The sequence below is a fragment of the Vicugna pacos genome, chromosome 1, assembly GCF_048564905.1.
Source record: "Vicugna pacos chromosome 1, VicPac4, whole genome shotgun sequence".
NCBI lineage: Eukaryota > Metazoa > Chordata > Mammalia > Artiodactyla > Camelidae > Vicugna > Vicugna pacos.
The window spans coordinates 123,296,815-123,312,058 of NC_132987.1; the positions used below are offsets into that span (position 1 = coordinate 123,296,815).

The following is a 15,244-nucleotide window of genomic DNA, read 5'->3' on the forward strand; positions in this document are numbered from 1 at the left end:
GACGCGTGTGTGAAAGTTTTATTAACTTGTTTCTGTACACGAGACTGGAGACAGCATGATCAATGGGATGTCATTTCATGCTCTGATGAGCTCACATATAAATAAATCTGCACTACCTTCCATCAGACTGCCATGCTAATTTTTACAAAGGAAAACACGTGTCTAACCTCGTAAGATGAAAGCGATTCCTTTTTCAAGGTGCTGTAAAAAGTCACGCGTATCAGAGGGAGGAGGCTGTCCCCTCTGATGGGTCCACACAATCATCCGGCCATATCTGTCATTTTGAGGGCAGAGGGAACAGTGGATTTTTGGTTAATGGTGAAGTTGTCCAGCGTTGTCAGCTGTGTCGCGGTCGGCCTGCTGCAGGAGACGTGGCTTGGGGATAGTCCCATCCAGGCAGCTGAGAGGCCTTGTCTTCACTCTTCACCAAGCACCCCTAACTCTCAGCAAACTTGGGGTTCATGACTGTGGTGGTGGCGCTCTTGAAAAGGGGGTTGTCCTGGTAAGGAAAGCAAATGTGGCTTAGTGCAGGGGGGCGGGGCGGGGCGGGTGGCTTCCCGCAGGCTCTGGTTAGGGGTCAGCTGCCGGACAGCTGGGGGCTGGGGCCGGGGTGGGCTGTGCAGGGAGGGAGACGTGGCCGTGTGAGGGCGGGGGGGGGCAGTGCTCACGTTGTTCCACTGGGACTTGAGCTTCTCCTTCTCGAAGCGTTTGTACTCCCGGAGGTCACTCAGGTGGGTCAGGACCTTCCAGATGCCCAGCAGGAGGATGCCGATGAGCACGACCCCACCCAGGGTGCCCCCCACGATGGCAGCGATGTTGGGGCCCATCACACACTCTGAGGCAGGGAGGACACACGGGGCGTCAGGCCCTCCCCGACTCACAGGCCCCAGGTGCCCGTCCCAGTCCCCGACAGCATCAGGGCCGCAGACTGGCTCTCAGTAACACGCAGGTGCACAAACCAACCCCCGCCCCGGCCCCCGGTCAGGGAAGGCGCAGAACTGGGCACCATGCAGGCCCTGTGGTTCCAAAAGAAATTTAGAGGCCCCTTGTTTTCAGAGAAAGAAAGGGGGGCCAGGTTGCCAGTAACCAGGGCGACACAGGGAACAGAAGACAGCGTTCCCTGCCAGGACAACCAATGGCCCACTCACCGGGAGCCACTGAGGCTGAGTCAGTACTTGCAGGAATGTGTCTGAGGGCCCCCGACACATCTCGTACCAGGGCTTAGGGTTGGGGACTCTACCCGTGAAGGCATTCCTGGGGGAGCCAATGGCAGCATGGGGGGATGAATGGGGTGTGGCCCCAGTGCCGGTGTGGGGGCTGCCCCCAGGCTCCTCCTGAGTGTGGGGCCCCTGGATGGCAGCGCACCCTGCTTGGTCCTGGACGGAGGCACCACATTCGATGCGAGCCCCCATCTGCCTGGCTTGCGGGCTCTGGGGTTTGTGGGCGCGCCCCCTCTGTGCTGGCCTTCCCAGGGAGCCTCACTGTCTGCACTGAGGTTGAACAACTTAGCCAGGACCTGAACCCAAATCTACCCGTCAAGTAATCCGAGGAGTGCTGTCCGCCCCAGCAGGCTGAGCTCCGCAGCCCTGGGGCCACAGGAAGAGCCTGAGGGCCACCTGCCTCCTTGGGGGCCCTATGGTGGGGGGGGGGCTGGGAGCAAGTCTCAGCCCTGCAAGTAGCCCAGGGGGACCGCTGTCCCACGTCTGGTGTGGTCACCAGAGAAGCTGGCCTCCCAGCCTGTGTGCCCTGTCCCCCTCAGCCTCTCTGAGGGGTAGGGGGGTCGGCTACTGAGAGCTGGTGTGTCCACATGTCTCCGGGTGCTGCTTAAACCACTCCCCTCGCAGGTCTGTTACCCCAAGTCCCAGTGTCTCATGCACACTTTGTCATTGTCACCCAATGTACCTCCTTGAAACTGACCTCCTCCCACCCTGGGGGGGGGGCGGCTGAGGATCCTCCACTTGTCACCTCCCCTCCTGATCCCACCCAAAGTTCCATCCAATAGTTGGCTCTGTCTGTGCCATCCCCAGGACCCCAACCGAGCCCTGAATCGCCAGTGGCACTTCACAGGTCTATGTCCAGCTTGTGAAAGCACCGCTGGCTCTTCTGGACGCCCAGTGGCAGCTTCCTGACCTAAGGCCTCCCAGGAGTCTCAGGGCCCCAGGAAGGGTACAGCCCAGCATCCTCGACCCTCTCTTCTCGTCTGGTCTCAGCTGCACGGTCTTCCTCAAAGAGACCTTCTGACCTCGGGACAGCTGCTGCCAGGGTCTTTGCCCCACAGAACCTGGCTCATGTGTCTCGAGGGGCGGCCAGGGGTGTCCCCACCCCGTGTCATGGGAACTTGTGAAGACTGGCTGGGTCTCTGGGTCCTGGGGCGGAACCGAGCGGCCGGTGGGCGGCAGCATCCGGGGACACGTGGTGTCACCTCCGAGGGCCCCTCCAAAGCTGGGGCGGGACGCGGGTCCACCGGCCAGGGTGGTCCCGCAGCTCAGCCCTGGGGGCCTGGCTCCAGGGCTCGAGGCGGTGCCTCCGCGGGAGAGCCGGCCGCCCCGGGGCACGCCGGGCCAGCGAGCGGCGGGGGCGAGCGGTGCGGCGAGGACCGGTCCCGACCCCGCCCGGCCCAGGCCCCGGCCGCGGAGGGCGCGCTGCGCGCGGGCGGCGCCCCGGCTCACCGCGCGTGTCGTTCACGTGCAGGTCGTAGTTGTCCCACCCGTCGCGCTGCCGCAGCGTGTAGGTCATCCAGCAGCCCTCGGAGTCGCGCTCCGTGCACTTGCGGCCGGACGCGGGGCTGGGCAGCAGCTTCGTGTTCCCGCAAGCCTCGCTGCAGTTCTTGGCGAAGGGGCCCGTGCCGAACTTCAGGCACTCGGCGCAGTTGCTGCGGAGGAGCGGGGCGTGAGCGCGCGGGGCGGGGCTCCCGGGGGCGGGGCTCTGGAGGCGGGGCCTGGCGCGGTGGGGGGGGCACCCGCCAGAGCCCTGGGCGCGGGGCCTGGCCTGGCAGCGGCTCTCCCGGGGGCGCGGCGGCGGCGCGAGGCCGGCGGGGCGGCGGGACACTCACGCGTAGCGGCCACAGGGCACCGGGCAGCCCGGGCATTCGACGCACAGCGGCGGCTGGTAGTTCCTTTTGCACTGGCACACGTTGCAGCGGCACCGGCCGCGGCCGCTGCACTCGACGCCCTGCAGGTTGAGGCAGCCCTGCGTGGAGGAGGGGCACTGGCACGCCGAGCCCTCGAAGCCGTCCTTGCACCTGCAGGTGCCGCAGAAGCAGAGCCCCCGTTCTGGAAGACAGGAGCCAGCGCCGACTCAGCCCCGCCCGAGCCCCCCACGGGCCCCCCACCCGCCCGGGCCGGGCCCGCGGCTGACGCTCTGTCCCCAGCGCTCACTCTCGCCCCCGCAGACTTGGCCGTCGTAGCGTTCGCAGTTCATGTTGTCACACTCGCAGAACTGGCCGTAGATCTTCTTGTTGGGCACGTCGCTGGTGTGGCACACGCACTGCCCGCAGATGCAGTCCCCCAGCCCCGAGCAGATGATGGAGCTGTTGTCCTTCCGGCAGCTTCCCTCCAGCTCCTGGCTGCTCCGGCCGTGCGTCTGGCACTCGCAGTTCTTCCCAGTGTAGCCTGCATCGCACCTGCCGGGAAGCGTGAGGTCAGGGCGGTACCGCCCTGCAGCGGGAGCCCCTGTGCCAGCCGGGCCGTGGCCGTCTCACCTGCAGACGCCGCACTCCATGGAGCCCTTGCCACTGCAGAGGCTTGGGTTCTGGCTGGTGTCCCGGCACCGGCACTCGCACTGGGGGAGGACCCGCACGGTCACCGTGTCCGTGAAGCCCAGTGCCCGGATGACAAATGACTGCTCTTGGATGCACTCTGTGGCTGTGACCTTCACCCGGAAGGTGATCTGCGTGGGAAAGCAGGGCCCAGGTGAACACCAGACACCGGGGTCGCAGCCCTGCTCCCATCTCCTCCCTGGGCAGCAAGGACAAAGGCACAGACTAGCAGGTGAGGACCAGCGGCCAGGGCTCTCAGGCATGGAGGGCGCAGCCTCTGCTGGGCCCGGGAGGGAGTGGATCGAGGTGGTGTGGGGAACACAGACACTCGGAACGGCTCCTCAACTTGGGAGGAGAGACGAGGGAAGGAGGAAGTCCAGAGATGCTGGAACACAGGGGCCACAGAGCACCCCCCCCTTCCTCTGGTGGCTTGGGCTTGGGCGAGAGTGTCTTCGGAATACTTTGAGTCACATATCTCTCAAGAAGGGTTTTCAAGTGACTTTATAAAGGATATGTCTTTTCTCCATATAGCTTGTCCTGGAGCCCGGAAGGCTAAAACGCCAGAATCCCACAGGAAGTCCGAGGTTCTGCCTGTGGGGTTGTACTCTGACCCTGAATGCCCAAGCGGGCAGGGCAGAGTCCCCGCCACCCACACTGCACACCTGACGCAGAAGCCAGCACTGAGCTCCAGGGAGCACCAGCTCGTCCAAAGCAAGCCTCACTGCAAATCAAGTTAAATCAGTTTCCTTCCAGTACATTTAAGACAGAGCAGGAACGTGGAGGAAACAGTCAGCCAACCACAGACTGAATAAATTCCTGTGTGGATCACCCGGTACGGGAGGGGTATTCCAGTAAAAATTCCCACCCAGAATTTAGTAAGTCACATATTTGAAAGAATTCCAGTTTGACTTAAAGATGCAAGCAAAGCAAGAATTTTGTTGAATATTACTTTACAGCTGGTCAAAGAAAAGTTTAATTGTTATGGTTATGATACATTTTAAATAGTTGGGAAACAACCCAATGCCTATTTCTAATCATCTGTATGGCCCCTGCTTTAGTGTCTTTGTCAAAAGACCAAACCAAACTACAAACATCAGGAAAATCAAACCAAAGCAGGTGCCTCACATGGAAGGAACGCCCTTCTTAAGCGGGTTGCGCTGTGCTCAGTGTCTGCCCCGAGGGGGCGCTGCCAGCTTGCCGTGGTCCGTCTACACTGGCCACAAACAGTGTTTGGCCTCCTTGGAGAGAATTTTAAAAGGAGGGAACCGGACCCACAGTGGACCGGGCCCCCACTGCCAGTGAAGCCTGTTTGCCAGGGTGCATCTCCACCTGATGTCCCTGGGGGAGCCCCTTCCAGAGCTGAGAGGGAGTCTCACCGGGACGTTGATCTGGACACCATCACAGTCCCCTCTGGGCTGGTTCACTTGCGATACTCCGTTACTGCAGAAGGAGTCGTAGGTGACCTTCAGGGTGTCAGGGAGGGCGTTGTGATCCAGAAAGACTCTGGAGGACAGTTTCTGTGGGCAAAAAGCAGAGCGGTTAGGATGGTCCCACTGTCCCAGCCCTTCCTGGCCAACGACCTGCACGCCTCTCATGCCCCTCCCTCCACCTGCGCATCCACTGAGCGCCGGGTGGGTGCTGGGTCCTGTGCCCCATGCAGTCTGATGGCAGGGTTACCCACACCATGGCCCCCAAGATAGGCCACGTGGAGGGGCTGGACACGGAGACAGGACATGGCCCCATGAGAACAGGGGGCTCAACTGTCCACTCACCACTGAGGCCCCAGTGCCCGGCCCAGGGTGGGAGCTGAAAAAACTGTTTAAGTGAATGAGAGAGACACAGAGAGAGAGACAAAGAGAGAAACAGACAGACAGAGAGACAAGAGAGGAGAATGAGCCACTGATGGCGGCATCACCAGTACAAAGAACCCCCGCCAGGCAGCCCTGGAGTTCGGGAGGGTCTGCTCAGGGGGGTTAGGGCTTTAACAGGGTGTGAGCAGCAAACGGATCCTCCTCTACGGGGCTCTAGCTTAACGCAGTGGCATCAGCCCACACCGTGTGCTCCCTGCAGGACCTTGGCTGGAAGAGGGTCTGGTGCCAGTGCTCCAGGGGAGGTCCAGGAGGGTCTGGCGTGGCACCCACCATGCCATCAGCGAGGGAGGACACAGCCGCCCTGGGGGAAGCCCGAGGGGGGCCCCTACAAGGCGGGGGCTCTCCTCTCCAGACCACCCTTCTGTTGACCTGCAGGGAGACGGTGTCTGTGCTGACCACCGAGGGCCCCCAGCCGAGCGCCTGGGGGACTCACGTTGTAGGCGTTCTTGATGAGCTGGACCACGTTGCTGGAATCCTCCGAGAGCTCCCCAACCGCAGACTTGGGGATGATCTCCGTGAGCTTCTGCCAAGGAAGCACACAGGGGGTCACAGCCAGAACCCGGGTGCCGAGGAAACCTCAGTGTCCACCCGCTTTTGTAAAACCCCAGAGGGGTTCCTTCTTGTTTGTGGAATGGCTCAGAGAACCCCCACCGATTTCTCCTCGTGTTTGGTTAGGACAGCACGCAGTTAGTGGCGTGCTGGCAAACATTTAACACTCGGCTCCCAGGAAGGAAAGAGCCTGGAATTGCAGCGTTTGCCGATTTCTTTGGTCTAAATACTCCACCCTAGTTGATTTCAAGCTGGCGAAGTCACGGAGGGCAGTGCTGGGAAGGTGCGCTTAGTCACCTTTAGGCGGCGACGCCACCACACAGACAGGGTAGGCACAGACAGTCTCAGCACATGGGTGATCATAACACATGGCGTAACACCAGGAAGCGGTGAGTTCTGAGCGTGCTAATGAGTTGATATAATTTGATTTTAATAATGACTGTGTTAAACAACAAAGTGACAATTGGCTCTGGCAGGCCAGTGCCAGCTGGTCCAGGGGCACCCCTGGGGTGGGCAGCCCGGAGCACCCTTTGTGCAGACAGGCCTGGGGCCAGCCTCCGGGGAATGTATGTGCCCCCAGCTTCCTCCACCCACGCTGAGCTCAGCTCAGGAGTCATGCCATCTTGCATGGAAAATTGCAACATCACCGTTGTCTTACAGAACCGGGGGCTGGGTACCATCCCTGCCCCAAAGCGCTGCTGTGACCCCCCAGAATGGAGTGCAGTCCCCTCCATAGAGCTTATGAGGACCGTCACAGCCTGGCCGCTACCCCCTGCTCCCCAGGCTCAGGACCCCACCAGGGCTCAGAAATATGTGCTATTTCACTTCCTCCCAGCCACCTGCTCTCTGCCGGTGCAGGAAAGCACCAAGGAGGGTCCAGTGTAAGGCACAGACTCTGGGTCTCCTTGAGCCCTCCCTCGGGAGCCCCGTGAAAGGGCATCAGGACGTGCAGGCTCAGAAAGGCTGGTGACCGGCCCAGGCTGTGACCGTAGGGAGCAGGGTCTGGGGTTCGAGTCTCCAGCTTCTACCCCGTTGCCACACTGTCTTCTGGGACACGACCTCTGCTCTTAACAGCAAGTTACTGGGACCTGCTACCACCCTGTGAAGAGGGAACCGTTGTCCCAGAAGACAGTAGGGGACACGGCAGCTTCGAGACCAGACCTGCGGGTGCTCAGGCAGCTCGTGAGGGTGGCCGGTCCTCACCCAGCCACCAGCCAGCCCTATACTGAGGGCAGCAGTGTCCCTGTGGCTTGACCATCTCCCACCACCCCCCCGGGCCTCTCAAACACCTGTGCCTCCCCACTCAGTGTCCCCCTCACCCTGTCTGATCTGGGAAAGCTGAGGGTAGGAGCTGCTGGTCCCACTGTGGGCCCCGGCAAGTGCCCTGCACCTCACAGGTGGGGGACAGTGGGCCAGACAGAGCAGCAGAAAGTGGAACAGGGCTTACGGCAGGAGAGGGGCGGGAGACTTTCCCAGCCCATCAGAGTCCGAGAGGCCGCCCACACTGAACCCAGCACTTGAAAACACAGAACACAGCAAGTAAAATACCCCCACAGTGACCGGGAGAGAAGGAAGGAGGAATGAAAAACACTCTAGGACAAAACAAGATTCCACAGGAGGGGAGGGGAGGGTTAGGGTTAGGGTTAGGGTTGGGGTTTCCCACCACGGAAGAATTTGGCAATGCGGTAAAGTCAGGACAGATCCAGGGCTCGGGAGGCCGAGCAGGAAGGGCTGCCACAGCCGCCTGCGCGGCCCTGGCGCCCGCTGGCTCCCGGGTGGGAGACTGAGCTGTGCGCTGGAGGTTCGAGGGCTCTCCTGTGTGCACCTTGCACTTCCTGAGAAGCGCTGATGGCGAACGGGTGTGGGCACAAAATGAGAAAGTTTCCCTGACTTGGAGAATCGGGTCTGCAGATCCAAAAGGTTTGCTTTGTTGTCGCAAAACCAGGACGACTGGACTTGCCGGTGGGGACTCACACCATCTTTCATCCTCATGTCAGGGTCACGTGGCCTAAGGCGGCCTCAGCTCCTGACAGCAGCCCCGCTTCCCGAGCCCGGCCGCCCGCACACCCGGTGCAGGAGCAGAGCCCGCTGTGGTAAGCCCACATTTCGTCACCATCTGGCTGCAATGCCCCGTCCTGCCAGGTTGCTCAACCCCACTTACCTCGTACGTCTTCACCATTTTCTTAGTCACAGCAAAGATGGGCTGGATGTTGCTTTCGGCCAGTTTGTGCGCCAGCTGGCCTACAGATGGGTAGTCCTAGAGAGGGGACCCCAGTCAGATGGTCCAGGCCGTCCAGGGCGCCCGTCCGCTCCCGCCTGGTGGAAGTGACTGCCCGGGCACGGAGGCTCAGGCCTGCCTCCGTCTGTTATGGGGCCGTTGCCAGTATGTTTACAAACGCGCAAGAAAATGGGATTAGAAGGGAAACGGAGGACACTGAAATAGGCTCCAGAAAAGATTAAGTTGTGACGTGCTTCTTGATCACAGCACCAAAAAGGAAGTCCCCTCGCAGACACGCGAGACACTCAGTGTGGAGACAACAGTGAACAGCATTTCGAGGGGCCGTGCTTGGTGCTGGGGAAGCACCTCTGACTCCACTGGGGGCAGAATCTCAGACATTGTCCCCAGCAGGTGGCATGTATTGTCACAACTATAGGAGGCACAATTTCAGACAGAGGTTCCCTTCCCTGGAACCTCAGAGGTCACATTCTTTCCTGTCCCAGTCGGTGGGCCCCTGAAATCTGTCCGCCAACATCTGCCTTGAGTCTGCAGGCTCCAGGTGGAGGACCCCTGAGTGTCCCGTCTCTAAAGTGCTGTGCGCACCTGGGGTTTCCAATGCCAGGGTGCCGGGCATCGCTTCACAGCCACGGGGCATCCCCAGACCAGAGAAAGTCTGCCCTCTCCATGCCCTCAAAGTGCCTTCCCTGGACCGGACCAGGCGGTGGGGTGAGCCTGCCTCCCCATGCCCCTGGGGCCTGGGTGCCTGTCCCTGTCCATCCCTTCGCAGCCCAGGGGCGGGGAGGGGCACTCACGAACTCGTTGCTGCTCGCGTACAGGTTGTCCTCCAGGTGGCAGCGCCCGTCGTTGGGGGTCAGGATGGCACCCAGCTTCCCGTCGCCCGCAAAGTGGAAGCCATCGTCGGTAGCGAACACCAGCAGCCTCGTGACGTTGCGCCAGCCGATCTCCTCCTGAGAAGAAGGCCTGCCTCAGTGTCCACGGGGGGGGGGCCCTGCAGACGGGAGCTGCGGGGGCGGAGCTCGGCGTGGCAGCCTGGGGGCTGGCGCCCCCACACCTGCGTTTCTTGGGAGCAGGAGGACCAGAGACGGGACCTAGCGGCTTGACTGGGGTCCCGTGTCCAGTCCGGACTCCAGCGCCCAGGGGAACCCGAGAAGCTGCTGCAGGGCGACACCTCCCAAGTGCCCAAGTGACGTGCGGGGCCCAGAGCGGGGCCAGACGCAGGTCTACGTTTGGAAACTGCATCCTCGGGGTCTAGTCTAGCTCTGGCCTGGGGCTGCCTTCTGAGGGGACACTCCCAAGAAGAAGGGCAAACTCTTAGACGTGTTCATCACAGCAGAAAAGCTCCGCAGACACAGAAGGAAGAAACTGGTGCTGGGGGGTGGGGGTTGGAGCTGGGGCACGTCAGCAACACACAGGTCACGAACCGCAGTATCACGCAGAGATAAAAATGTGTGTCTGCCGTGCAGGACGGCGCCCGGGGCCACGACGGGCTGGGTGTGGGGGTCCAGTCCGTGAAGGTGGCAGGACCGTGTGGCTAACGTTACGTCACAGATGCGGCCAGTGGGGCAGGACCATGCGGGTGGGGTCAGCAGGGGGCAGGAGGCAGACCTGCAGGCCCCTTGAGCCACATGAGCGTGGAGGAGCCTGGCGAGGTCACCCCCTCTTCCTGGAGAGGCACTGGAGTAGGGGTGATTCCACTGCAGGAACTGCCAGGCTGGGGCGGCTCCGCGGTCTTGCTTTACAGGATCATTTGCTTATATTCAGGCTTCAAGAGACGTGCGTGGGGTGGCAAGCTCATCGCGGAGTCTGTGGCTTTGGGGATGGAGGCTCCCAGGTCTGGGGAAGTCGGGGACCACCGGGGACGGATGGGGCCTCACCGGGCACGCGGCCACTTGCATCATCGCGTCAAGCCCGCCTTCAGGGGCGTCCAGGTTCCCCGAGATCAGCTGCTTCCCGACCTCTCTCTGGAACTGGTTGGAGTTGTCGGTGAGCTTCAGCACGTGCCTGAAGGTGAACGGGGGCTGGCACTCCTTCTCCTTGTTGGGGCAGGGGTTCTGCATCTTCTCGGGGTGCGTGTTGACGAAGGGGAGCACCGTCTTGTCCACAAAGGACCCGAAGCCTGGAGTGGAGGCGGGGCCGTGAGCCTGGGCTTCCCACCTCCACCCGGGAGAAAGCGAGGGCCACGTGGCGGGGGCGGGGCGCTCTGGCGACACGGGGTCTGGAGCCCCGCGCCCTGCCCTCCCCAGGCGGCACAGGCAGGCGGCCTCACCGATGCGGCCGGACTCGGTGATCTCGTTGAGGGCCCGGAGCAGGTCGCCCCCCAGCTTCTTGACGTTGATGAGGTCGTCGAGCATGGAGTAGGACAGGTCCATCAGGTAGTACAGGTCAATGGGGTAGCCCTTGGCCCGCCGGAAGGTCACCGTGAATGCAGCCGCCTGGCCTGCCGGCAGGTCCGGAGGGGGTGAGGGCCCTGTCGCCTGCCCAGGCGTCTCAGGGGCCTGCTGCCCCCAGGACCCTCAGGACTCCCCCATTCCCTGAGGCTGCGCCCACCCAGATTTGAATTTCAGATGAAGAACATGTTCCCCCACGGAAGACTGTTTGGGACAAACTGACAGTAAAAAGTGTTCGCTGTGTGTCAGGCACCGTTGAAATCCAGGTCTGCCCGGTGCCACCGGGCTCTGCCTGGCCAGGCCTTCTCTTCCACTGCTGCCAAGCAAATCCATCCCCTCCCGGGGAGGCCCCGGCCATCTTGGGGACACCCTTTTCCTCCTTCCCAGCCCCTGGGTTTCTGCTCTGCGTTGTCTGGCCCCCGCTGCCTGCCCACCTTCCGCCATCAGCTCCCTGCTGGACTGCCCCTCTCAGGATGGCACCGGTGCGTGGGCGCCCAGCCCTGCCCCGGCCCATCCACCACTTCCTCCTGCTGCCGCACCACACCGCCTACTGAGGGGTGCTGGCAGGGAGCTGTGTCCTGAAAGGGGGGGCTGTGGTCAAGGCAGTCTGGGCATCGCTGACTAAACGGTTACTGCGGGGGAGGGTGTCGCTCAGTGTGAGTGCATGCTCAACACACACAGGGTCTTGGGTTCCATCCCCAGTACCTCCTTAAAAAAAAAAAAAAGAAAACCTAATTGCCTCTCCCCACAAAAATAAAAATAAAAATAAATGGTTACTCGGGTCCTTTGGCTATCAGACTTCCCAGAGCCTTTGCTCCGCCAAGAGCGTCTGGCCATCGAGGGCGTCATCCAGATGGTTTGTTCTCCCTTTTAGGGCACAGATTCAGGGCCACCAGGGAGCCCCAGCTGCAGAAGCGGGAGCTGGGGGCATCCTCCCGGGGACAGAGAGAGCAGCCCGGACTCTGGTCCCCAGCCGTCCCGAGGCCTCTCGGCCTACCAGCGGTCTGACCTGGACACAAGGATGCATGCACCATCCAGCCGGCTCACCCCCGGCCAGGGCCAAGCCTACCTGGCCTCAGGTAGAGGGTCACTTTCTGTGGGGACAGCTGCTTCTGGCCCCCTGCCTGGTCCTCCTGGGTCTCGGCGAGGCTCTTGGGGTCCATGATGTCGTCCGCCGCACATCCCTTCACCAGCAGCTGCTCCCGCGTGTCACAGCGCACAGAATCAGGCTCCCCTTGCCCAGAGAAGTTCTGGGTGGGCGCAGGGGTCAGGGTAGGGCAGAGAAAACACGGGCCACACTGTGGGTGCTGTGCGAGGCTGACCCCCCTCATTTGCTCTGGGTTCAGGACAGAAGACCCTGTGGGGGACGAGGTAGGGGCTGGACAGCCAGGAAACACGTGCCTCCCGGACGGCCCCTCCACGGGGCTCCAGATCACAGGAGAGCCAGGGGTGGGCGGGTTTCTCCCCCTGCCTCCAGCAGCAGGAACACCCAAGAACCAACGTCTCCGACCCCAGGCTGACCCAGGGAGCCCTCCACGGCCATCGAGCTTCTGGCCCAGGCTTTTCAAGCCGTCAGCAGCGCCGTGGTCAGAGGGCATGGCTCTCTCCTGCAGGAGTCCACGTGTCCCCTCTCAGCAGCTGGGGCTGCCCCTGGGCACCGGGAGGCCTGGCGTGCAGCTAGGGTTCCGGGCCAAGCAATTTAGGAGGAGAGGGGCCGGAGAGGGGAGGGGTGGGGCCCCCTGGATTCTGACATGGCAGGGAGAGAACGGGGCTACATTCAGTGGGTCCCGCCACGAGGCCAGAGCCTGCTGCCTCCTAGGGATGGCAGCTAAACAGGGGATTTGTTCAGAAGCACACCGACAGCTCTCTGCTTCCCTCCTCGAAAGGGGACCCGGGAAGAGTGACCCCCTGTGCCCTGGGCCGAGCCGGCGGGGTGTGGGAGCTGGGCCGTGGCGGGTGAAGCTTTCTGAGCTGCCCCTGTACCGTCTTCACTTTCGGAACCTGCGGACTCTCTCCCTACTGGAGAAATAAAGCGCTCAGCAGGAGTGGGGAGGGAAAAAAATCCCTGAAAATGGAGTCCAGCAGAAACAATGGAACCTAGCTGCATTTCAGATGAATACAGCAAGCTCACCAAAGGGGAGGAGGAACCCAGCCCGAGGAGGGACTTTTCCAGCCCGGACAGTGACCGCGCCCCAGGAAGACGAGAAAGCACAGGCCACGCGACCCCCTCCGCAGCAGTGGTGTGGCCAGCAACGTGGAAACCACTTTCAGGAATTGTGGGATTCAGAAAATGGGGAAATGTTTTGCGATGTCAGGGGCCAGGCTTCCCATAAAGGGGAACTGGGAACTCTCAGAGAAATGTCTGATTCTTTGGCGGAGCCAGGGGAGTCAGGATGGGCGGGGAGCGTTTGGGGGCCTCAGAGAGTGAGTGGGCTCAAGACACAACGGTGGGACAGAGCCAGCCGTGGGGCTCCCGGGGCCAAATGGGGAGCGATTTGAGCATCGGAATTACACAACGAAAGTGATGGGTCGTAAACTCCTGCAAAAACTAAACATCGATGGGTCTATATGGAGAAGAGAGACTGGGGGAGGGAGCCTGGGGGAAGGAGAAGTTGTCCCGGCCATCCGAAGCCATCAGGACTGGAGAACAGGAGCGTCGCCGAGTCGCAGCCACCCCGGGGGTGAACGATTCAGGCACTTGTCGCCAGTGGACCCTGGTGTTAGTGGGTGTAAGCTCGGTGGGAGGCAGAGTATTTCCTGGCCCCAGAGTATCTCCCCACACGTTACCTGCTTGCCCTTTTCCCAGAGGGCCTTACGAGTGAAACACGACATTACTAAGGATAACAGAAAGTTAAATTTCCGACAGGCACTTGCCCACGCCTCCACATCCTGAGAGCCCGAGGGCGGACTGCCGGCTGTGGGCTACGGTCTGCCGGGCGCAGGGAGCTGGGGCTGCCCCCCCCCCCGCACACCCCCACAGCATGCATCCCCCCGGGGTCCCTGGCCAGGGCTCCTGCCTCCACGGTGGTGGTTTTCTTTCAGCTGGTATCATTCAACTGTGGATTTCAAGAAAGGAGAGTTCGAAGGTACATTTTCTGATGAAGAAAAGGGACTGAGGTAAAAACGACGTGCGAGCCTGGACCACGCCTGGGCCGTTCCACCCACCCCCGTCTCAACCCAGGACCGCTTTGCACTGGCTGCATCGACGTATGACTTTGACATTTCTTTTGCTTACTGTTTTTTTAGACACAAACCCATATACTGAATGCTTAAGGATTCTTACTATCTGAATTATTTAAAATACATTTTACAACCTATCTTTAAAGAAAAAAGGCCTGACCCAGTGGCTCCACTCTTGGGTCTGCCTCCACCAGGCTGCCCGGGGACGAGGCTGTGTCTGCCCACCTGTCTCCCTGACAACGCTGTGTCCCTGGGCTGTTTCTGTTCCACCAGAAAGCAGAGGGGTCAGGCTCCGGAGGGTGGCAGCCTCAGAGGCAGAGAAAGGGGTCCAGCCCAGGGGGAAAGGGCAGGCCAGGCATGAGGACCCTCAGGTGGCTGATGCCGTTCTGTGTGGCTCTTACCAGCTTCTGGCACCAGGCGCAGCCGGGGCCCGACTCGATGCAGTCCCGGCAGGTGCTAACTTTGTACTTGGTGCACTCCTGGGGCAGGGCTGGGGGACACCGGACAGGCTGGTGAGCAGGGCTGTGGCGTGTCCTGGCTGACCGCCCCCCCCACCCAGAGCCAGCAGGCCCTCCGGGGGCTGCGATGACCAGTGCAGGGCCTGAACAGATGACCAAGCCCGCTCACAGGGGTGGGTGGAGAAGGAGGTTCAGCAGGAAGGCCCGGAAGAGGGGGGATCCAGGGCCTCCCAGGAGGGGTCTCCAGGAGGCTGGGACCCACTGGGTCCTACGCAGAGGCGCCGAGGGGGTCATCCCTCAGCCTGGGGTGTGCCGGGGCGGGTCCCACTCCTCCCGACCTGGACCCGGAATGTGCCCCGCAAGACTCACCTGACGGGAGGGCGAGCAGGCCCGCCAGGAGGAGCAGCTGGGCGCACTGGGGCAGCATGTCCTGTGGAGGAAGGGGCTTGGTGACAGGGCCTCTGGCCCCAGGCCCTGGGCCGGGAGACACAGAGCCCGTCCCTGCTGCTGTGGGGCACTTAGCATGGGGTGGGCTCCGCCTCCCCGACTGCCCTACCACAGGGCTGTGCCACCTGCAGGGGAGGAGGCCTAAACGCTGAGCCCCCTGGCCTCCTAGGATGAGCGGGGAGCTGGCCTCTTGCCAGTGATACACAGGTGCACACGCCCACCGCACACACCACACACACACACACAGACTCTCACATGGCGCCGCATGCTCTGGGCCGGGGCCTTGCGTGGCCTTCGTGGCCCTGAGTCCTCAGTGAACTGAGCTGAGCTTAGAGGAGAGACTCGGTTGGCCCAGG

General features: G+C 61.8%; 1 protein-coding gene across 5 annotated transcripts in view; it reads right to left on the reverse strand.

Annotated features, from left to right (window-relative positions):
- The window catches only part of ITGB2 (integrin subunit beta 2), a 33,992-nt gene continuing 18,748 nt past the window's right edge, over positions 1–15,244 (reverse strand). For 4 of the 5 annotated variants that reach the window (XM_072962909.1, XM_072967484.1, XM_072937347.1 and 1 more), the window contains 15 exons: positions 14,811–14,871; positions 14,385–14,473; positions 11,873–12,053; positions 10,683–10,853; positions 10,291–10,532; positions 9,208–9,363; positions 8,339–8,434; positions 6,062–6,151; positions 5,134–5,274; positions 3,701–3,888; positions 3,378–3,622; positions 3,053–3,272; positions 2,670–2,872; positions 669–835; positions 1–499 (listed from right to left, as the gene is read on the reverse strand). In XM_072962909.1, coding sequence (XP_072819010.1) covers positions 437–499; positions 669–835; positions 2,670–2,872; positions 3,053–3,272; positions 3,378–3,622; positions 3,701–3,888; positions 5,134–5,274; positions 6,062–6,151; positions 8,339–8,434; positions 9,208–9,363; positions 10,291–10,532; positions 10,683–10,853; positions 11,873–12,053; positions 14,385–14,473; positions 14,811–14,868 — 2,310 coding nt within the window. In that variant the 5' untranslated portion in view covers positions 14,869–14,871 and the 3' untranslated portion in view covers positions 1–436. 5 annotated transcript variants of the gene reach the window in all.